Source organism: Haematobia irritans, chromosome 2 (genome assembly GCF_050003625.1).
Source record: "Haematobia irritans isolate KBUSLIRL chromosome 2, ASM5000362v1, whole genome shotgun sequence".
Taxonomy (NCBI): Eukaryota; Metazoa; Arthropoda; class Insecta; order Diptera; family Muscidae; genus Haematobia; species Haematobia irritans.
In genome coordinates this window covers 194,548,283-194,573,257 of record NC_134398.1, presented here as the reverse complement: position 1 = coordinate 194,573,257, position 24,975 = coordinate 194,548,283, and the positions used below count along the sequence as shown (strand labels likewise).

The following is a 24,975-nucleotide window of genomic DNA, read 5'->3' as shown; positions in this document are numbered from 1 at the left end:
CGGAATGTACGAATAATCAGAATGTTCTTCTTAACAAGAACACACATTTTTAACAATTTCGTTTTTTTTATTCTCAACATATAGTTATTTTATAGGGCTGAAAATTTGGTGTAAAATAATGAATTTGTTACAAAGGTCATCATAACTCAAGAAACTTTGTTTCGGAAAAGGGTTTTTTTTTAAGCCTTTGAAATTAATTTTCGCAGTTTTTATCATTTTTTTTTTCATCACGAGTACATTCCACGAATAATTTGCAGGGTGTGGTGAATATAGAAAAAAAGTGGTGAAAATCCGAATGTAAATAGTGGTGAAAAAGGTGAATATAGAAAAAAAGTGGTGAAAATCCGAATAATGTAAATAGTGGTGAAAAGGCTACCATGGTAATAGTATGTATTGAATCCGGTTTTTGTTAAATTTATTTGTGAAAGTATTTGAAATAATTTTCGCAGTTTTTATCCTTTTTTTGTACCACGAGTACATTCCACAATAAGATTGCATCACATTTCACATACAGGGTGTGGTGAAGTAATGGTTAATATCCACACAATGAAAAATGCTCCCATAATGCTAAGTTGTTTTGAAGCCGGTTTTGTTAAATTTATTTTGAAATGAATTTTCGAACTTTTCACTCTTTTTTTGCACCGAGTACATTTCAGTAAAAATTTGCACCACGAAGCATGTACAGGGAGTGATAAATATAAAAATAGTAATGAAAATCCGGACTTTATAAACTGTGGTGATAATTCAATTGTGTTACTTGCATCAGGAATAAATTTCAGGAACATTTTGCATAACGCATAATGTCCTGGGAAATATTGGCTTGGTGAATATAGAAATAGTGGTGAAAAAGACTGATGTTATGATGTATTGAAGCCGGAGAAAATTCAACATGAATTTATGCATAGTTACCCTAGCTTCTTCAACAACAACAGAGATAAAAAAAAAACTGTGAAAATCGTTTATTGGCCTTCAGCCATGATTGGGGCAAACCCATGATTTTTTTATGGAAAGCGGTTCTTCTAGCCATGGGAAAATATAATTATGTTATATTAATATTATAAATATATAAAAAAAGTTTCTCGAAATTAGATTTACTACAGAAAAAATTGCCCATTTATATGTATAATTTAAAAATGATACAAAATTTCTCGCACTATAAATTCCTTAAATCTTCTGTTTTTGAAGAGGTGTGAATGTTTTTTAAAAATTTATTTTTTGAGCTTATAGTATTTTTTTTTTGGGGATTTTTTTGTATTTTCTTTGTTTTATATTCTCAGAATCGGTGTATTAACAATTATGTAGATTAGCAATTATTGTTTTTTTTTTGTATGTGTATTTCTTTCTATATAAATATGGATCGTTTTAATAGTATTTAAATAATAATAATAGTATTTATGTAAATGAAATACATTACACTTTATTAAAAACAAAACAACTCTTGCACATAACACCATTTCGAGATTGTTCATTTCGCTTCCTAATCTCTGAAGCAACATCATTTGTTTTGTATATTTGTTTTCTTTTTTCAATTTTAATATTTTATACAATATTTATATTTTAGTTTTAGTTTTTATGGTTTTAATTTTCAATTATTTATTGAATAATTATACATTTCAATTTGAATATTTATTTGTAGTTATTATTAATGTATACTTAATAATAATATAAGTTCATTGCATTTTTATGGGTTTATGTGTATATACTATTATGCAGTATGGTATGTTTGGGTGGTAAAGAAAGATATTGAAAGAAAATCTGGTTTATACGTTCATTAATGTGTCTTTAGGGAGCCGTGGGAGGGATCTTTCAAGGAAGGAAGGAAGAATGGAAAATGTGGTTTATTCTTAGTGCTTTTATTTTAGAGTCTAGTATTTTGTTCTTCGTTTTGTTTTTTTCTTTTGTTTCTTTCGTTTTTAACAACAAATTTTAGGATTGTGCTTTTTTCATATTTCATGACAAGAAATTTTTGAGTGGGAAACAAATTTTGTTAAAAAAAAATAAATAAAAATTATTGATTTTTTTAGTTAACGTAAGCTGCTTACTTGTAATTTGTTTTGTTATAGTATCCTTTAACATCTTCTTGTGTTTTTTTCTTTTGTTTCTCTTGGTATTTAACTATATTTTGAGTTTTTTTTTCTTTTTATGATGTACTAGTTTGTATGATTATTTCTGTCCACTTTTTTTGTTTTCAGAACATTTTAGTTGTAAAAAAGAAGAAAATCGTTGAAATTTCCCTTACATATTGGTTATTGGGTATTTTATTTGTTTTTACCTATAAACATAGAGCGTTTTTAAAATTGGTCTGTTAACAAATCGCAAATTTCTCTTGTAACACTTTCTTTGCTGGCACGTATTGTTAGACGGAACATCTTAAAATAATAAAATTAAAAAAAAAAAGATTTTTTTAAATAAATTTAAAGGATATATAAAATCGGAAAACTATTAAAAATAAATCGAAAAAAACTCACCTGTGCTTGCTTATTGGGTTCTAGTCTTAACAAACATCCCACTTGTTGTGACTGTGTATGTATAATACCTGCACATACCATATTGTCGGGATTAGGATCCACACCATCCAATAATTGCATACCGAATCCCATGAGTTTATTTCGTGCACCAGGCAAATCCAAAGGCTGCTGGGCTTTGAATACCTTTTGAGCTCTTTGTTGTTCACTAGAAAGAGCAATAAAAGAATAAAAAAAATGTACACGAAAATTCATTAGTGTTCGAACCACATCCACTTATGTCCACGGTTGCTACTCGGGCCAAGTATAAACAACCAAAAATTAAAGAAAATATTACCAAAAATCTACCAAATTTAAAAAATCTCAATATAAATCTTTGCATCAATGTATTTCTATAGAAAATTTTTTCAAAATTTTATTTCTATAGAAAATTTTGTCAAAATTTTATTTCTATAGAAAATTTTGTCAAAATTTTATTTCTATAGAAAATTTTGTCAAAATTTTATTTCTATAGAAAATTTTGTCAAAATTTTATTTCTGTAGAAAATTTTGTCAAAATTTTATTTCTATAGAAAATTTTGTCAAAATTTTATTTCTATAGATAATTTTGTCAAAATTTTATTTCTATAGAAAATTTTGTCAAAATTTTATTTCTATAGAAAATTTTGTCAAAATCTTATTTCTATAGAAACTTTTGTCAATATGTTATTTCTATAGAAAATTTTGTCAAAATTTTATTTCGATAGAAAATGTTGTACATTTTTTTATAAAAAATATTATAAAAATTTTATTTCTATAGAAAATTTTGTCAAAATTTTATCTCTATAGAAAATTTTCCTAAAATTTTATTGCTATAAAAATTTTTCCCAAAATTTTATTTCTATAGACAATTTTCTCAAAATTTTATTTCTATAGAAAATTTTGTCAAAATTTTATTCCTATGGGATATTTTGCCAAACTTTTATTTCTATAGAAAATGTCAAAATTTTATTTTTATAGAAAATGTTGCCAAACTTTTATTTCTATAGAAAAGTTTGTCAAAATTTTATTTCTAAAGAAAATTTTGTCAAAATTTTATTTCTATAAAAAATTTTGTCAAAATTTTATTTCTATAAAAATTTTGTCAAAATTTCATTTCTATTGGAAATGTCAAAATTTCATTTCTATTGGAAATGTTGTCAAAATTTCATTTCTATAGAAAATTTTTTCAACATTTCATATCTATAGGAAATTTTATCAAAATTTTATCTATATAGAAAATTTTGTCAAAATTTTTATTTCTATAAGAAATTTTATCAAAAATGTATTTCTATAGAAAATTTTATCAAAATTTTATTTTTATAGAAAATTCTGTCAAAATTTTATCTATATAGAAAATTTTGTCAAAATTTTTATTTCTATAAGAAATTTTATCAAAATTGTATTTCTAAAGAAAATTTTATCAAAATTTTATTTTTATAGAAAATTTTGTCAAAATTTTATCTATATAGAAAATTTTGTCAAAATTTTATTTCTATAGAAAAATTTTGTCAAAATTTTATTTCTATAAAAAATGTTATGAAAATTTTATTTCTATAGAAAATTTTGTCAAAATTTTATTTCTATAGAAAATTTTTGTCAAAATTTTATTTGTATATAAAATTTTGCCAAAATTTTATTTCTATAGAAAATTTTGTCAAAATTTTATTTCTATAGAAAATTTTGTCAAAATTTTATTTCTATAGAATATTTTGTCAACATTTTATTTCTATAGAAAATTTTGTCAACATTTTATTTCTATAGAAAATTTTGTCAAAATTTTATTTCTATAGAAAATTTTGTCAAAATTTTATTTCTATAGAAAATTTTGTCAAAATTTTATTTCTATAGAAAATTTTCTCAAACTTTTATTTCTATAGAAAATTTTGCCAAACTTTTATTTCTATAGAAATTTTTATCAAAATTTTATTTCTATAGAAAGTTTTGCCAAACTTTTATTCCTATAGAAAATTTTGCCAAAATTTTATTTCTAAAGAAAAATTTGTCAAAATTTTATTTCTATAGAAATTTTTATCGAAATTTTATTTCTATAGAAAAATTTGTCAATATTTTATTTCTATAGAAAATTTTGTCAAAATTTTGTTTCTATAGAAAATTTTGTCAAAATTTTATTTCTATAGAAAATTTCCAAATTATGAAAAACTTTAATATTTACTTTTTGATACATATATTCGACCAATAACCATAAGATTCGCTGGTTCAGTAGTTGAGGATGTATATTTCTAGTTGTGTTTATATTCTTCCTTACTTACCCACTCAAATTTTTCCATCGAGCAAAGAACGAATCAGCATTCATTTCCGTTGGTTCAAAGAACTTATTTATGGACAATGGCAGCTTAATGCTGAATTTTTGTTGAACACCATTATAGCGGAAATTCACCTCAATTGTGGGAGCATCTGCATAATCTTCTATACATTCGGCGGTTAACAATTGCTGTATTTGTGCACCAGCTTCTAGGGTGGGTTCAACGGGTTTCATTTGAACATTCAATTTTAAAGCATTTTCTGGATCCCATTGTAGAACAGGAGTGAAATTCTAAAATGTATAAAAAAATTTACAAATAACATAAATAATAAAGTATATATAAAATTCTTGAAAATGTATTCAATTACCGTTAAAGGAATTTGAGTTTTATTGCCATAAAATAAACCTAAACGGCCCAAATTTTGTCTGAATTCACTTTTAACACCAATTTGTAACATCTCATTTTCAAACAAAACACCATTGTTCTTGAAAAGGAACTTTTTGGTATTGTAAATGGCTGTATTATTATTGGCACCGCCATAAATATCGCCCAAAACATCTATTAATGTGCCACTGCCATTATTAACAGCATTCGAAGGTGGTGTACTTAAGCCCAAAAGATCGGCATTGGCATTACTGTTTACTCTGAAATGAAATGACAAGAAAGATTAGAGAGAGAGAGAGTGTGGGGAAACAATTTTAGGCGAGTTATGATGGAAACATACTTGTGATTTGTAGCAGCATGAGTATTATTTTGAACAGCAGCTGGAGCTGGACTCTTGGATTCTCTTATCTCATTCTCTGGTACCCGACCAGGTTTCTTTTTCTTTAATACAGCCAAAATTGAACTTTCCCTTTCGGGGAAAGATGGCATCTCTTCCAACACTGTAGCCAGTACATCTGTGGAAGCCACAATACTCAATTGCAAATATTCGCTAGCTCTTTGTTGTAGTTCAGCATCGGCAGATCGTAAATTACTATGTTGACGGAATACTTCTTGGATGTTGGTACGTATCTCAGGGAATAAATTAATGAATTTTATATATGTAGACAATAGCAGAGCTCTGGTCATGGGTGAACATAAATGGTATTTCGAATGTAACAATTTGAATTGGACCAAGGGGGCGGAACGAGAATCTCCGGCAATTAAATTGCCAAATTCACCCAAAATATAACCGCCAACTTTCACCATATTCTCATGGCAAGCAGGTGCCTGTAGGGCTTCAAAAACGGTCTTTGCAGCATAGCCCTGTACTTCTTCGCGATTGATGACAATTTGAATAACACGATACCATACCTCCTCCGAGACATAGTCACCGGCAATACGAATCAGATTGAGAATGACATCAACATACCTGATGAGATATATTACAAATATTTAAAATTATTTATTGTATATTATAGGATATGAATACTCACCATGTGAAATCTGTGGCATATTTCTCTGCTAAAATGGCAACCTTCAAAACCATTTCCTCGCGTATGGAATAATCAGCAGTTTCCAAATAATTCAACATTTCTTGAACAATTTCCTCGGCATTGCTACGATCACACATGGCATATAGCAAATCAACGGCCATTTGACGAACTGAGACATCTTTTTCCATCTAAAAGGCAAAAAACAGCATTTGTAACACACCTACAAGACAAAATCCCCGCATACAAGAAAATCATTTACCTTCATGGACAAAATAACTACTTCCTGATGTTTCTTAACTTCCTCATGTGAAAATTCAGATGTTGCCAAATGACACATAGACTCCAAAGCCAAGTAACGTAAATTAGTCTCCCGGTTACTTAGAAATTGTCCCAATTGATTACATGCACGCACCAACAAATTTGGTTCGCTATCGCTGTGTATGATAAGATTTATGGCCTCAAAGAGAACTGCATTCTTGGCATTTGAATGTTGTACTTTTTTACTCTTTGGTGGTTCTTGAGCCTTATTCAAAATAGTCTCTAGTGTCTCATTCAAACGTGCCCGAACTCCGGGTTCTTCTGTAACTGGATTATAGTTTTGTAACAAACGAAGTAACTTAACCGATAGCCATGGAGCTGGTACGAAATAATAAGTGTAATCCTGTAAGTCTGTGTAGCTAGCGGTCACAATGCGAGACAAACGTGAAACGGCCAAATTAACGCAACCCTTGTATTCATCAGGATTGCGTTTGACCAAAGCATCAATCAAAGAGGTGGCGGCCGTAACAACGCCCATATGTTGATCATTAAGCAAATGAATAATACGAGATGTCCATTCTCCACCGGGTATAATGTCAGGACTCGAACGGAACAAACGTAAAAGACAAAGTGCAGCGGATTGCTTGACCACATCCATAGTGTCACTGGAAATGGCAAAACAAATTATTATTATATTTTTATGAAAAATCAGTCTATTTACGAAAAGAAAAACAAAAATACATACCCAGATACCAATAATTTTGGTATTTCATTGGAAAAAGATTCGGCCATGTCACGACTACCGATATTGGCAATACATTGCAATGCCAAATTAACATGTACCGGATTACGAGATTGTAAATCATTTTTGATCGATTGAATTATCAAACGTATCAAATCGCTGTTGGTATTAACCAAAACCGATATAAACAAATAACCCTGAAATCATAAGACATTAATCATTTTTGTGATCTATTTTTCTCACAATTATTACTCACAATTTGTTTTTCCGAGTATTTATTCGATGATAGCAAATTAACTGCTTCCATATGGCCAAAATCAATGTCATGGCCCAGCAGAAATATAAATAACAGTTTACACACATATTTCTTTTTCTGATACCCATCCAGCGTTTTATCTCCTTTAAATTTGCTACGTATGTTAGCCAGTTCTTTATTGATTCTTTTAACTTCTGCTTCTTTACTTTTACCTGAAATAAATATGACAAATAATTTAAAAATAAAATATAATAAGTCAGAAAAATTAAAAATTTGTTTGTTTAATATACTAAGATCTTAAAGAGTAGCCCACAAAAGCTTATTTGCCGAACTTTCGACATTCGTGTTGATAACACAGTATAAAAAGTAAGATCAATCTAATGGAACTTTGGAGCTGTACTGGGTTAGCAGCAGTGCTGCCGCTAGTGAAAAATTGAGTGAAGTAGATTTTGGAAAGAAGTGGAGTAGATTGAATAAAATTGAAGTAGCATACATTTTTGAAAACATACCCTCCACCATAGGATGGGGGTTATATTAACTTTGTCATTCCGTTTGTAACACATCGAAATATTGCTCTAAGACCCCATAAATTCGTGGTGAAATTCTGAGTCGATCTGAGCATGTCCGTCAGTCCGTCCGTCTGTTGAAATCACGCTAACTTCCGAACGAAAGGAGCTATCGACTTGAAACTTGGCACAAGTAGTTGTTATTGATGTAGGTCGGATGGTATTGCAAATGGGCCATATCGGTCCACTTTTACATATAGCCCCCATATAAACGGACTCCCAAATTTGGCTTGCGGGGACTCTAAGAGAAGCAAATTTCATCCGATCCAGATGAAATTTGGTACATGGTGTAAGTATAGGGTCTCTAACAACTATGCAAAAATTGGTCCACATCGTTTAATAATTCAATGATTAAAACCGCTATGTTCATCGTAATTAAAGGAATAGGAAAAACAATTAGGTAATATGGGGAAAAATTTTAAAATTTGAAGCAGGACAAAAAGTGAAGCAGATTTTTTGACGAAGGAGTGACGAAGTAAATTTTGTGAAAATGAAGGAAAATACTTCGATTGAAGTAGTAGCGGCAGCGCTGGTTAGCAGGACCTTTTGAAAATGATCAAATGGACCATGTCTTATACGAATCATGTATTATACATATCGGTTAGGATGTGGCTCATATTATTAGGGGTTCAATTGATCCAACTAATTTTTAATTGAAATGTCTCAAATCACAGAAATAATAGTATCAATCGGAAAGCCAATTAAAAAATTACGTAATCCAATCAACAATTATTTTTTATTTTATTTTTGTTTTGAGAAAAAATTAATTGAGTCAATTAAATTTGTTATTATATATTATTTAAATACAATCATTGGAAAAATTTAAATGAAATTGATTATTAGCAGTAAGAAATCTGAATTGTTTGGTTGTCCTGACGTTTTAGCAAAAAAATACATAATAATTATTAATAATGATATAAATTATAAAAATTTTTAATTTTCTAAGAAAATTCTGGAAATTTTCTATAAAGATTCTAAAAATTTCCAATTTTTTATGAAAGCTCTAAAAATTTCAAAAATTCTATACAAATACTAAAACTTTTCGATTTTCTATAAAAACTAAAATTGTTATGGCCCATGTAGCACTAGGCCTGAAAAAAAAAAACAAACTGACTTGAAAGCACAGAGGTATGCGATTACATGAGGCCTTTGGTGTATACAACCTCCCACTCTGCCCACCCTTCCATGGTTCACAAGTACCTTGTTACCATTTTTGTGAACCCCACAACTCATCCGCCTTGGGAGATGTGCCGGAGGGCCAGGCCTAGTGCTACATGGGGACATGAAAAAATTTAAAATGTTCAAATATTCTATGAACATTCGCAAAATTTCCAATTTTATATTTAAATTAAAAAAAAAATAAAATTTTTTATGAATATTTGGAAAAAATTTTAAATTTTCTATATAAATTCGAAAACTTTATATAGATTCTGTGAAATTTAAAAACAAATTCGAAAATCTACAGATTTTCAATAAAGATTCGAAAAATTTCAAGATTTTGATGGAAATTTTCGATAAAAATTTCAGTTTTTTATGAAAATTCGAAAAAAAATCAATTTTTCTATACAAATTCTAAAACTTTCAAAATTGAAATGTCTTCAATCACAGAATTGATAGAATCAATCACTAAAGTCAATTAGAAAACCAACAATTATTATACCCACCACCAAAGAATGGTGACGAGGGTATAATAAGTTTGTCATTCCGTTTGTAACACATCGAAATATCAATTTCCGACTATATAAAGTATATATACTCTAGATCAGGGAGAAATTCTAAGACGATATAGCCATGTCCGTCTGTCTGTTGTAATCACGCTACAGTCTTCAATAATGAAGCAATCGTGCTGAAATTTTGAAAAAAAGTAGTCTTTTGTCGGCAGGGAGGTCAAGTTCGGATATGGGCTATATCGGTCCAGGTTTTGATATAGCCCCCATATAAACCGACCTCACGATTTGGGGTCTTGGGCTTCTAGAATCCGTAGTTTTTATCCAATTTGCCTGAAATTGGAAATCTGAATGTATTTTAGGACCATAAAGAGGTGTGGCAAAAATGGTGAGACCGATCTCCCGATTTTACTTCTTGGGCTTCTAGAATCCGTAGTTTTTATCCAATTTGCCTTAAATTGGAAATCTATAGGTATTTTAGGACCACGAAGAGGTGTGCCACAAATGGTGAGTATCGGTCCATGTTTTGGTATAGCCGCCGTATAGACCGATCTCCCGATTTTATTTCTGGGGCTTATAGAAACCGTAGTTTTTATCCAATTTGCACGAAATTTGAAATCTATATTTTACGACCATAAAGAGGTGCGCCGAAAATGGTGAGTATCGGTTAATGTTCTCTCCCGATTTTAATTTTTGGGCTTGTAGAAACCATAGTTGTCGTCCAATTTGCCTGAAATTGAAAATCTGGAGTTTTTTAGGAATATAAATAGGTGTGCAGTAAATGATTTTATTGTTTGGGATTCTAGAAACCATAGTTTTTATCGGATTTGCCTGAAATTTGAAACCTAGAAGTATTTTAGGGCCATAAAGAGGTGCGCCGAAATCGGTGAGTATCGGTCAATATATTAGTATAGCTCCTATAAGACCGATCTCCCGTTTTAACTCCTTGGGTTTCTAGAAACCGTAGTTTTTATTCGATTTGCCTGAAATTGTAAATATACTGGTATTTTAGACTAACAAAAACGTGTATTTAGTTTTTATGGTGGGACTCTATATAGGCCGATTTTGCTTCTTGAGGGTATAGAAGTTGCACTGATAATGAAAATTGCTTGAAACTGAATGTAAAACTTCCAGATTTTACTTTTCGTAATCATTTGAATAATAGGAGTGAAAATCTTCAGATAGGCGATATTTCATAATTTTCTTGCAAGACACAAGAGATGTTAATAATTCCTCTAAAACTCGAAGAAAAATGGTTCTTATAAATCCAGAATCTGATATAGTATTCACAGTTAAAATCTTTAAATTTATCTTCGCGAAGTGTACTAGTTGAACTGCTCTGCTTGGGAGAATATCTGTCATCAAATCCCCCTGAAATTTCAAAGGAAACTATAATAATTGTATTATGGTGGTGGGTATTTAAGATTCGGCCCGGCCTAACTTACTGCTGTATATACTTTTTTTATTTTAATTTTGTTTTAAGAAAAAATTAGTTTTTATTATATATTATTAAAATTCAAAAAAAAAAAATTTATTGCAAAAATTTTAATGAAATTGTTTCTTTGCAGTAAGATAATCCACAAGAAATCTTAATTATTTGGTTGGCCTAACGTTTCATCAAAAAAAAATCATTACCCTTGAAATGCAGCAAAAGAATTTGGTATATCGCTATTATCAGTGTCTTTTTTGCATTGCCTGTAAAGGTCATTATACAAGGCGACACTGTATGTATATTGTGTTGCATATGCATACATACTGAGATTAAAAACATAATAAAATCGAAATCAAAATAAAATTCAAAAAGAATATTTTTATAATATACCAATACTTATACCAATACACTAATAATTGCGATAAATCGAAATAATCAGAATTTTCACAAATATTGTGGTTGACAATTATTCAAAGAAAGTTATAGTATGTTACTTAACTAGCGTTTCATGGAAAGAAAAAACTATGTTTGTGAAATTGATTTGGGGGAAAAATAAAACATCAAGAAAATTTGCAATGGTTTTAGCTGCACTCATAGAAAAGTCTGCAAAAAAACTGAATTCATCATTTCATGCGACCGATCCATATTAAATCGTTTTATTTTACATTACCCTCTAGACATTTAAAACCAAATCATATATTATGAAATGCATTATGTTTCTTACATCTTTTTGTATTTCAACAAATAGTGTTCTTAATGTTGACTGCTGCTGTCAAGGGAAAATTGAATGGATAATGCTATCCCAGCAGTCTGTCACTGATGGGGCTTAGGCATGATGTGTAAATCAAATAAAATAACACAAACTTAAAATTGACGCCCCTATAATTTAATAAACATTTAACTCAATTACCAATACATGTGTAAGTTAACATTTAGTATGCAATGAGTATGTTATGCGCTTGAAAGCCTCTAGTAGTAAATGAAATAAGTTATAAATTCAATAAATTAATTGGAAATACTATTGCCTTTGGATTAGAGTATATTTTATATATATGCAACTTTGTAAAAAGGAAAGTTTTTTCCTTACATCGAATACACATTTAAATGTAAAAATGGTACATGTTCAATTTAAAAAAATCGAAATATTTTAAATTTTCTATGAAGATTTGAAAAATTTCAAATTTTCGATGAATATTCGAAAATTTTCTAGTTTTCTATGTATAATCGAAAAATTTCAAATTTTCAATGAAAATTCTATAAATTTCAAATTTTTTATGAAAATTCGAAAATTTCAAATTTTTGATAAAAATTCGAAAAATATCAAATTTTCGATGAACATTCGAAAGATTTCGAAACAATTTCCAATGTTCTATAAAAATTCTAAAACTCAAAATTTCTGTGAAACTAGAAAATTTTTAATAAAAATTTGAAAATTTTAATTTTTCATGTAAATTTTCTATAAAGATTCGAGAAATTTTTAATTTTCTAGAAATTCTGGAAACTGCAAATTTTTTATGAAGACATTTCTAATTTTTTATGAAGTTCTAAAAATTTCAAATTTTCTATAAAAAATACTAAACATTCCAATTAAAATTTCTATGAAAATTCGAAAAATTATAATTTTTCTATGAAAGTTCACAAAATTTAAAATTTTCAATGGACATTCGAAAAATTCAAATTTTTATATGAAAATTCGAAAATTTTCAAATTTTCTATAGATTCTATGAAAATGAAAAATAAATTCGAAAATCTACATTTTTCGATAAAAAAAACAATATTTTCTATAAAAATTCGAAAATTTCCAAATTTTCGATGAAAATGCAAAAATTTTCGAATTTCAAATTTTCTATACAAATTTTTAAATTTTCTATACAAATTTTTCAATTTTCTATACAAATTTTTAAAATTTCTATTTTCAAATTTCAAATTTTTTATGAAAATTCGAAAATTTCAAATTTTCAATGATAATTCGAAAATTTCAAATTTTCAATAAAAATTCGAAAATTTCCAATTTTCGATGAAAATTCTAAAACATTCGAAATTTTCGATTTTTTTTTTTAGATTTTGCATGAAAGATCTAAAAATTTCAAATTTTCCAAATAAACTTTGCAATTTTCTTTAAAGACTAAAATTTCTATGTAAATTCATTAAATTTCAAATTTTCTATGAACATTAGAAAAATATGAAATTTGTTATGAAAAATTCGAAAAATTTTTCTATAAACATTAAAATTTCTACCGAAATTCTAAAAATTTCAATTTTTAATTTTCTATACAAATTAGAAAATTTTTAAATTTCCATGAAAATTCTAAAAAAAATTAAGTTTTCTCTGAAAATTCGAAAAATTCCCAATTTTGCATGAAAGATCTAAAAATTTCAAATTTTCCATAATAAACTTTGCAATTTTCTTTAAAGACTAAAATTTCTATGTTAATTCGTAAAATTTCAAATTTTCTATGAACATTAGAAAAATATGAAATTTGTTATGAAAATTCGAAAATTTTTAAATTTTCTATGAACATTAGAACATAAAAAATTCTAAAAATTTCAATTTTGTTATGAAAATTGTAAAAAATTTTAATTCATTTATATAAAATTATAAAATTTCTTATGGAAACTTCGAAAAATTTAATTTTTCTATGAAAATTCAAAAATTTTAAAATTTTCTATAAAAATTCACAAATTTCCTTTGAATTCTAAAAATTTTAAATTGTTGTTGTCTATAAACTAAACGGGAAATTGTTGGTTTTCGTTATTTTTATCTTCTGATATATCGGTTTAATTTTTTTAATTTTTTATGAAAATTCAACATATTTTTTATGAAAATTCAAAAAATTTTTATGAAAATTCAAAAAAATTTATAGGTCTATAAACTAAACAGGAAATTGTTGGTTTTCGTTATTTTTATCTTCCAATATTTCGGTTTAATTTTTTTTTAATTTTTTATGAAAATTCAAAAAAAAATTTTATGAAAATTCAAAAAAAATTTTTATGCAAATTCAAAAAATTTTCTTTAAAATTTCCAAAAATTCAAATTTTATATAAAAATTCGAAAATATTCAAAATGTTTATTAAAATTTCCATCAAAATTCTAAAAAGTTCAAAGTTATTATGAAAATTTTAGAAATTTCAAATTTTCTATGAAAATTGTAAAATTTTTTAGAAAGTTCTTAAAATTTTTATTTTTCCATAAAAGTTCAAAAAATATAAATAATATTCGAAAAATTACTACAAATTTCTAGAAAAATTTTAAAATTTTCTACAAAAATTCGAATACTTTCAAATTTTCTATAAAAATTCGAAAAACATTAAATTTTCCATAAAAATTCGAAAATTTTCAAATTTTTATAGAAAATTTGAATATTTTAAATTTTTATAGAAAGTCTTTATGAAATTTAAATATTTTTATTAACATTTGAGATTTTTATGGAAATTTGAAAAATGGCAATTAAATTGAAAAATTTTTTTAATTTTCTATGAAATTCAAAAAAAATAACGTTTCGAAAATATTAGAAAATATGTCTGCAAAAATTCTAGTATGTAACATTTAAATTATTTTACTTACAGTTTCTTATATCCGATATAAAAACCGCCAGACCGCGCATACCATCTCCCCTCACAGGTGCCATGGTTGTTAGTTTGTTAATTTTTAAAGTTTTAAAGAAACTCGCTGAAGAATGAAAAGGTTTTAACAACTATAAATAGTTGTTAAAAGCTTGTGTTTCCTCGGTTTATTTGCCGTTTTAAACTCTCCTTTTTTAGGGGAGAGTTTAAAAATGCGATTGAAAAACTTCGTACAGCGGGGCGGCAGTGGCAATACCCAGCAGCAATAAATGTCAGAAGATGTTAATTCAAAATGTTTTCGTTTTTTTTTTAAGTTTTGATGCAACAGCAACAACAAACCATTCAACAGTCCAAAATCAAGAACTTATGGAATGAAACACAACAGCGGCAACAAGTTTTTACGCTGATGGCTGTTTGTATTTTTGTTGTTGTTATTTTGATAGGTATTTGTTTTCAAAACCAGCACGGCATATAAACAATTGAGGAGGCGAAAAGAACAACCAAATCGATTAATGCTATTAAAGATCAATCGATTCGTTCAATTGGTTTTGATTGTACACTGTAGTTGTGTATGACTGGGACAGCCTTGTTGGTTACAGATTTTGATGCTCTTCGTAGTGTTGGTGGAGTCTATTTTCGCAGCAAATACACGGTATCGATGCCTTTGTCACCGATTATTGGTTAAGGTGTATTTGATAGACAATCTATGTGTAGTGTAGATTCCTGTATATTGTGTATAATCTGTAAAGAAAAAAAAAACAAGAATGGAGAGAAAGAAAACAAACAAATAGGAAAATTAGTCGTATGTTTGCCAAAAATATTTAAATCAAGAGGAAAAAAACGTTCTGATCTCTAAATCGAATTATTTTTGTCTAAAGTAATTGTTTTTTTTTTTTTTTAATTAGTGATAGATTTTCTAAAAGAGTAAAGATTTTACTTTAATACGATAAGTACATAAATATTTTATACAATTTGTCATTTTTATTTCCAATATATTCTCTCTGATCCAGCATTGCTAAATGTAAAAAGTATGTCTTCTTGACTGTAAAATAAGCCTTCGTGGCGGCGAACACCATTTCGTGATAAATGACTGACTGACTGACTGACTGATTCTATGTTTAGCTCATTTACATGGGACCTTCTTTTAATCAGATTTGATTTGAAACACGAAGAAATAGCAACAGCATTACCACCGTTGTTTTTGGCAGAAATTTTAATAGTATTTGGATTTAATAACTTTACATCCTTACATATCCGCCACTATTTGGATATAGACTTTTAGTAGCCGGATATAGTAATTTTACTTGTTACGTATATAGGGTTTGGTGGCCTATAATTTTTCTTTATTTTTATTCAAAAATTTGTTCGTTTTGAATTAGATTTTTTTTAATCCCATAAAAAGGTCGAGAAGCGACTTTAAATATGACTGAATATACATAACTTTTCTTTATAAATAAATTTCAAAGTACTTAAATTCACTCCATTCACTTTTTTATTGTTTTGTTTTTTACCCACAGTAAACACGATTTTCAACACAATTCTATTTTTATCTTAGTGATAAGGGTGATCTTTTTTATAGCCGATTTTGCAGATTCCAACAACAGAATTAAATATAAATTACTATTTTTTAATATACGAATATAATCCACCGAGTCCATCGTTTATAGTTATCTTTTAACATACGTCCAATTTTTAATATATTTATACGATATTCACTTAGAATAAAAGCAATACTTAATTTTTTATTTCGATTTATTTTTTGTATATAAAATAATTGCATTACATATGACCTAGAGGCGTTCTTTTTGTAGCGACATCGCGACGTTGTTTGTCGTGGTTACTGCCACTTCGATTGCTATGTTTATCATTATTTTTTGTGAATAATGAAAACAAACCAAAATCTCCACAATACAAAATTTTCAATTTTGTTTTTGTAATTTTTATACTGTGCACAAGCATGTACTGTGTTCTCTTATCATGAATGTAGCACCATCTTGAACATTATGGGAGGAGAGGCTAGCTAACAAACCGACAAATCAACAAAAATGTATACTTATGTATGCATTGCCCCCGCCACACAAATCAAGCAACAAAGAAAATTATTTAGGAATCAACAATTGGCGACAAAAAAATCCAAAGAAAGAAATCAAATGGGAAAGTGGATAAAAACGAACTATAGTTAAATTGAGTAAAGTGATTTTTTTTAAGTAATGCCTGTATATGATGTTATGGGCACAAGATCGTTACAATGAGGGATGAACATGATCAGTATATCGTTAATCCATAGGGGAAATTTACACTATTATGATTATCGATACATAAAAAGCAAAATATGTTATCTTGTGTTTAATTAATTGATAACTTAAACAGTACTACAAATTCGAATATCGGTAAATAAATTGGGTAATCATGTGAAGTGTGTCAAAATCACCAGATAAATACATGTGTTGGAGCTATAGCCCATTTTCGATCCATACATCACACATATAATATAAATTTTTAATTAATAAAATATTTAAATTATTGGCTAACATATTATGGCAGTATTCCTATATTACAGAAAAACGATATACATATATTTTTTACTATATTTTGAAAATTTTGTCAAAATTTTATTTCTATAGAAAAATTTGTCAAAATTTTATCAAAATTTTATTTCTATAGAAAATTTTGTCAAACATTTATTTCTATAGAGAAATTTGTAAAAATTTTATTTTTATAGAAAATTTTGTCAAAATTTTATTTCTATAGAAAATTTTGTCAAAATTTTATTTCTATAGAAAATTTTCTTAAAATTTTATTTCCATAGAAAATTTTGTCAAAATTTTATTTCTATAGAAAATTTTTTTAAAATTTAATTTCTATAGAAAATTGAAATTTTTGCCAAAATTTTGTTTTTTGTCAAAATATAATTTTTTATTTTGTCAAAATTTTATTTCTATAGAAAATTTTGTCAAAATTTTATTTCTATACAAAATGTCAAAATTTTATTTCTATAGATAATTTTATCAAAATTTTATTTCTATAGAAAATTTTGTCAAAATTTTATTTCTATAGAAAATTTTTTCAAAATTTTATTTCTATAGAAAAATTAGTCAAAATTTTATTTCTATAGAAAAATTAGTTAAAATTTTATTTCTATAGAAAATTTTGTCAAAATTTTATTTCTATAGAAAAATTAGTCTATAGAAACTGTTGTCAAAATTTTATTTCTATAGAAAATGTTGTCAAAATTTTATTTCTATAGAAAATTTTGTCAACATTTTATTTCTATAGAAAATTTTGTCAAAATTTTATTTCTATAGAAAAATTAGTGAAAATTTTATTTATATAGAAAAATTAGTGAACATTTTATTTATATAGAAAATTTTGTCAAAATTTTATTTCTAAAGAAAATTTGGTCAAAATTTTATTTCTATAGAAAATTTTGTCAAAATTTTATTTCTATAGAAATTTTTATCAAAACTTTATTTCTATAGAAAATTTTGTCAAAATTTTATTTCTATAGAAAATTTTGTCAAAATTTATTTCTATAGAAAAATTTGTTAAAATTTTATTTCTATAGAAAATTTTGTCAAAATTTTATTTCTATAGAAAATTTTATCAAAATTTTATTTCTATAGAAAATTTTGTCAAAATTTTATTTCTATAGAAAAATTAGTCAAAATTTTATTTCTATAGAAAATGTTGTCAAAATTTTATTTCTATAGAAAATGTCAAAATTTTATATCTATAGAACATTTTGTCAAAATTTTATTTCTATAGAAAATTTTGTCAAAATTTTATTTCTATAGAAAAATTAGTGAAAATTTTATTTATATAGAAAATTTTATCAAAATTTTATTTCTATAGAAAATTTTGTCAAAATTTTATTTCTAAAGAAAATTTGGTCAAAATTTTATTTCTATAGAAAATTTTGTCAAAATTTTATTTCTATAGAAATTTTTATCAAAACTTTATTTCTATAGAAAATTTTGTCAAAATTTTATTTCTATAGAAACTTTTGTCAAAATGTTATTTCTATAGAAAATTTTGTCGGAATTATGGACAACTCTATGGGTTTTGCTCTACGATTGATGCACCATCGCATACCATCGTATGCTTTTCGTCAAAAACTAAAAGTGTTACGATAATTGGAAAAATATTTTGGAAATTGACATCACATTCTCCTCTATAACAAATTTATTAGTATTCATAAAAGTAGAAAAAATTTCCAATCAAATTAATTATAATGGCGTATACAAATATTCAATAATTTTATCATCCACGGTAAAACCATTTATACCATCCTTAACATATTTTACGAACATACACGCACACAAACCCAAAGAAGCAACCACATCAACTCAAAGGTCAAGATGTGCTGTCCTGCACAATTTATAGGTCAAATGTGGGAGAGCCGCATGTCGCCTTGTTAACTATGAAACCGTTTGTGCAAAAACAAAGCAATAGACGTAAAGAAATTCTTCAGAAAAACATGTAATGGTTCACGATATATTGACAATTGAAAATTTGGCGTTTTATGATTTCGTAAACCAAATATTTCATTGTTTTTTTTTTCAATCGCCTCTAACTCATCAGAATAGCGCCATCTATATGTCATCCTTTTCTAAGTTATCCTAATGGATATGAGATAGTACAAAAACCATCGATATATGGGGGGTGGATGTAGGCAGTAATAAGTGCTGCTCTTTTTTGTTAAGTGAAATGAAGGCGATGAACAACAGTGTTGCCATTAGTATTTGTGTTCGTTTCCGAAATCAAAATACGCTACTCCCCCAAAATACATGTTTAGATGAAGTCATAAAATGAAAAAGAGGGAAATTTGGTGTAGATGCCAGAGGATTCTATTAGGTAGAAGGATTATTTACAATTTTGATCCACAAAATGTATAGAAATTAGGATAGAAGCAAAATCGGGAAACCCTAAACTGGACCGATGCCAATCATGTCAAATCAATCGTGTCAAAAAATGGGTTTAAATTTTCGGCATCCAGACTTTCAGTATCTAAAAATGCAAAATTGAAACTTAGAAATATAAAAACTGACAGAAACTCTAACTATGAGGTTGATATAGCTTTATTAGCATCTCACTGTATTAGCTGCACCTATGTCCCTAATCGTTAGACGGGAAAATGGTCAAAGTGGGGAAATCTTCTTATCCAGCGTGTAGCAAATGTTTTTAACATGAAATGGGGATCAATCCATGCATGCTACCAACATCAGATTCCATTATTCAAAGAACAATCACAGACTTGTTATGTTACCAGCATTGAGGTAGACCTATATACGACAATAGAAAACAAACTGACCAAAGATATCGAGTTTGTTCTATCACTCATCCGATCAGCTATCCTCATTTAATCATTTGTGAATGCTGGAAATGTCATCGATAATTACAGTAAATTACCTTAATTTTCTAATTTTTTCAATTTTCCATCAGTAGTATATGTTAGGTTAGGTTAAGTGACATCCCGATGTATCAAGCTCACATAGACTATTCAGTCCATTGTGATACCACAATGGTGAACATTTCTCTCGGTAGTATATGCAACTCCTAGATATTACAACGAACCCAAAATTGCATCAATGTAAAGTGCAGACACGTTTGCTTGTTTTGCCAACCCTACCCACTACCAGATGGGTATAGTGACAGCCCGATATTTTAGGTTCACTTAGACTCTCCGGTCCATTTTGTCTATTAATAAATGCGATGTTTCGTTTTGGTCAATATTAAATGTACACCTTTTTACTATGGTAGTCCAATAAGATTTTAAGCTCAGACCATTTCCGAGCGGAAAATCCAAAGGGGATGCTTAGATAAGAGCATTTAAATCAAACATGTCATCACAACTGGAGAAAAATCTACCAAATTAAAAAAAAAAATAAAAAACAAATAATGTTAAAATTTTATTTCTATATAAAATTTTGTCAAAATTTTATTTCTATAGAAAATGTTGTCAAAATTTTATTTCTATAGAAAATTTTGTCAAAAGTTTGTTTCTATAGAAAATTTTGTCAAAATTTTATTTCTATAGATAATTTTGTCAAAATTTTATTTCTATAGAAAATTTTGTCAAAATTTTATTTCTATAGAAAATTTTGTCAATATTTTATTTCTATAAAAAATTTTGTCAAAATTTTATTTCTATACAAAATTTTGTCAAAATTTTATTTCTATAGAAAATTTTGTTTCTATAGAAAATTTTGTCAAAATTTTATTTCCATAAAAATTTTGATTTCTATAGAAAATTTTGTCAAAATTTTATTTCTATAGAAAATTTTGTGAAAATTGTATGTCTATAAAAAATTTTGTCAAAATTTTATTTCTATAGAAAACTTTCCCAAAATTTTATTTCTACGGAAAATTTTTTTAAAATTTTATTTCTATGGAAAATTTTGTCAATATTTTATTTCTATAGAAAATTTTGTCAATTTTTTTTTCAATTTTTTACCCACTACCAGATAACTCTGTAAAGATCCCATTGTGGTCGCAGAGTTTCCCGATCTGAATTCAGGGTAATAGATCTTTAGCTCACGAATTAAAGAAGCGAGACGATTACTTAGAGGAACCGACTCGGTGTTATCTATCCCATCAGTGATCTGATAATTCTTATGGTACGATATCGAAGGAGTAGCCTAATATTTTAAGGCAGGTTATGTATGTTAAGGGACCACCGGGGGGCAAAGGTTAGCATGCCAGCCAAGCATACAAAGGCTCATGGGTTCAATCCCAATTTCGACCAAAACAACAAATAGTTTTTCAGCGGTGGATTATCCTTTCCCACTAATGTTGATGGCATTTTTGCGAGTATTTCAAAGTGGCTTCACCGCAATGTGAAACACCGTTCGGACTCGGCTATAGGAAGAATGGCCCTTGTCATTGAGATGAACATCAAATAAGGCAGCGCTCATTGATAAGAAAAAATTTCATCACTTTTTGGTATCACAATTGACTGAATAGTCTAAATGCCTCTTTACCAAACCTAATATCGTGAGGACAGACACCAATGTCATTGTGCGTGCATCCAGTGGAAATGTATTTTCTTGATTAGGTTAGCTTATGTATAGTGGCAGCCCGATATTTCAGGCTCACTAAGACTATTCAGTCTATTGTGATACCACAATGTTAAACTTCTCTCTCATCACTGAGTGCTGCCCGATTCTATGTTAAGCTCAATGACAAGAGACCTTCTTTTTATATCCGATTCCGATTGGCGTTGCAGTGAAACCACTTAGAGAAGCTTTGAAACACTTAGAAATGTCACCAGCATTACAGAGTTGGGCTAATTTTTGGTGTTTGGTCGAATCTGGGTTTGAACCCACGACCCTGTGTATGCAAGGCGGGTATGCTAACAAAAAATTTCTTTGAATTATTTCTTCTGATTTCACACTGGCTAAGACTACAACAGCCCATGACCCAATTCACCTTCAGAATAGGTCTATATGATGAATTTATGATATATCCCATATTCAAACATAACATAGAGGTTTAAATTTGTTGGCTTCTGTCAGCGGGAAGCTTGTGTCTACCACATCAGTTTTCAATTTTATCTGTATGTTAAATTTCGTCGAAATTGGATTCAAGCTTAACAGCATTCTCCACATTTAAACAGATGAACACATTCAATTTGTTTTGTAAAATATAGACATATTTATTCCAAGTTGGTAATCCGGAACGTGCAAGTTCTTTAACCCCATGAGAAATTCTCATTGCCCCAAGCGAATTTCTCTAAAATGGAATGGTAATTTTATGCGTAATTTAATTCTACCAAATATATTGTTCCCAGTTGAATTCCAGAAACCCCAAATTGTGGACCAAATGTCCAATACAGGCAACACTGATGACCAACGAAGTCAATGATACTAAAAACAAATGTATGTAAAATTAAAAAAAAAAGTAAAAAAGTGATAATCTACGGTGTTAATTTTTTTTTAGGTGCACGCACACATACAATCCAACACTCCACATTTATTATAATAATTTAATTGTTGTCAATGCTACTTATCCACATTTTATTTCCATTGATTCATCACATAATGTTTGTTTCTTCGATTGTTACACACACAAAACTACTCTTTTTTTTCTTATATCTATGTGGCAAAATGGACTTTGCTAAAATTTAATACATATCCCCATATACATTTTTTTTTTAATTTTTTCGGCCCCTTTTTTACGCTTAATGAATAGGAGCAGGAGAGCACATATCTTTCACGTAAGGAGCATATTCTGATTTTCTATTTTCACTGTTTTTTTCTTCTACTCTTGGGTTTACCGTTTTTTTTTTTTTCTTTTTGGGTAATACCATTAAATGGGCGTTATCAGCACACGTACTTTATATATTCTTGTACACACGACAGCTTGTATGAACTTTGAGTTGTTATATCCAACTTTAACTTTAGATATATTAAATTAAATCAAAACTTTCAATATTTTTGTTGAAATTTCGCTACAGCACAGAGAAAACTTTATTGATTTTTCTGATTTTCTTACTAAATTGGTATCGATAGTGGAATCTATCGAAAATCGATAGTTTGCTGCGTAAACGATTATTGGTTAATCGAGTGTGATTTGGCAGTAACGATAATCGAATAAAACCGGCATCTTGCCCAAATAGTATGCAGTTTACACTGAGAGAAAAATAATACTACTTTGCATAATAATAGATTCGTTCGTGTTCCCAATAATTTATATAGTTATCGAAAAATTTTTTAGAAGCCGTTCATATATGCGCCTTGCAGACTATAAGTTTATCCCGACGACAGTGGTCGTGTCGAACATATCCCATATATTGGCCACATTATAAGTTAAGTCCGAAGGCATACTCGATACTGCTGCATGTTTATGGGATCGATAACAAATTTACCGATTATTTAGTCATCAACGAATTGTCGTATCGATTGGATACATTGTAAAAATCTTTACACAGACATTCCGCCCGGAAAAACTTTTTGTTTGTAATACTACGTTCGCACTATACACAAAAGCTCGCTATTTAGAACCAAAATCTCTTTACAAATCTCAAGTGTTCGGACTGGCAAAATAACGAGATTTCGTAGATTTGAGGATTTAACAGCTGTTTGTAAATATATTAATACAAACACAAACCCGTATATGCACACGCACACACACATTCATTTACATGGAAAATTTGGGCAGGGTTGCAAAAAGTGCATTTTTAGTACTAAAACCTCAGTTGTACAAGACAGTATAGGGGATTTTGAAAGTGATTTTGTTGAAATCCTCTACGAGCCAGCTGATATTTGCCTATTAGGTTAGGTTAGGTTATGTGGCAGCCCGATGTATCAGGCTCACTTAGACTATTCAGTCCATTGTGATACCACAGTGGTGAACTTCTCTCTTATCACTGAGTGCTGCCCGATTCCATGTTAAGCTCAATGACAAGGGACCTCCTTTTTATAGCCGAGTCCGAACGGCGTTCCACATTCCAGTGAAACCACTTAGAGAAGCTTTGAAACCCTCAGAAATGTCACCAGCATTACTGAGGTGGGATAATCCACCGCTGAAAAACTTTTTGGTGTTCGGTCGTAGCAGGAATCGAACCCACGACCTATTGCAAATCTACTGAGATCTAGGAGGATTTCGTGTCTAGTGCGAAGGCAGTATAAGACGCATTAGTGACACTACAACAATCGCCAACTGTGATGGGGAAACATATCAAATAATACAAATTGTAGGTTAGGTTATGCGCTTTACAGACAATCAGTTATTCCGGACGACAGTGCTCGTGTCGAACGTATCCCATATAAATATTATGCACATTATAAGTTAAGTCCGAAGGCATACTCGATACTGCTGCATGTTTATGGGATCGATAACACATTTACCGATTATTTAGTCATCGCCGACAAGTCGTATAGATCCGACACACCATAAAGGGCACCTTATACGGTCGGATAAACCCTGCGACACAACACATTGCGGTGACAAATCCGCTAGTATTCGTGTGTTGCGGGGACGTGTTGGCATAAAATCAAAACTACTTTGATTTTTTCCGGTTCCTTATTATTTTTTTATTGTTTTTCTTTCGAATATCTCCAACTCTTTTGCAACTGTTCGTGAGATGGTGAACCAAATTGGAAACCCGTAAATCAATACAGATCTTATTGTGACCTTATACAGTAACAGCTTGGTATTTTGCGGTAAGTATGGGTTATAGAAAAGAGAGGAAAACGTCGCAGCTATTCGTTTTGCCTTTTTCAGTGTAGATCTTGCATGAATATTGAATTTTAGCAAATTATCAAATCTCACCCCTAGATATGTTATACTCGTGTTAACTGGAACTTCTATGCTCTCAAGAG

The 24,975-nt window shown here is 28.6% G+C and overlaps 1 protein-coding gene across 3 annotated transcripts; it reads right to left on the bottom strand.

Moving 5' to 3' along the window:
- Positions 1-236: 236 nt before the first annotated feature.
- AP-2alpha (adaptor protein complex 2, subunit alpha) lies at positions 237-23,146 on the bottom strand. 3 transcript variants are annotated; one of them, XM_075297116.1, is made up of 12 exons: positions 22,988-23,146; positions 14,655-15,394; positions 7,425-7,636; positions 7,172-7,365; positions 6,428-7,091; positions 6,169-6,356; positions 5,475-6,104; positions 5,118-5,394; positions 4,757-5,040; positions 2,469-2,673; positions 2,273-2,369; positions 237-2,176 (listed from the first exon to the last, which is right to left on the bottom strand). In XM_075297116.1, the coding sequence occupies exons 2-11, from the start codon at positions 14,716-14,718 to the stop codon at positions 2,292-2,294; spliced, it is 2,796 nt and encodes a 931-aa protein (XP_075153231.1). In that variant the 5' UTR covers positions 14,719-15,394; positions 22,988-23,146; the 3' UTR covers positions 237-2,176; positions 2,273-2,291. The 3 variants fall into 3 exon arrangements, with proteins under 3 accessions (XP_075153231.1, XP_075153229.1, XP_075153230.1); XM_075297114.1 differs by having other exon boundaries at positions 237-2,369; XM_075297115.1 differs by lacking the exon at positions 22,988-23,146 and adding an exon at positions 16,437-16,529 and having other exon boundaries at positions 237-2,369.
- Positions 23,147-24,975: the final 1,829 nt, after the last annotated feature.

Coding starts and splice junctions, on each gene's coding strand:
- AP-2alpha (XM_075297114.1), bottom strand. CDS start 14,718: ATGGCACCTGTGAGGGGAGATGGTATGCGCGGTCTGGCGGTTTTTATA. Junction 6,357..6,427: donor TAGTTATTTTGTCCATGAAG/GTAAATGATTTT, acceptor TTTGCCTTTTAG/ATGGAAAAAGATGTCTCAGT. Junction 5,395..5,474: donor CATGCTGCTACAAATCACAA/GTATGTTTCCAT, acceptor ATTTCATTTCAG/AGTAAACAGTAATGCCAATG.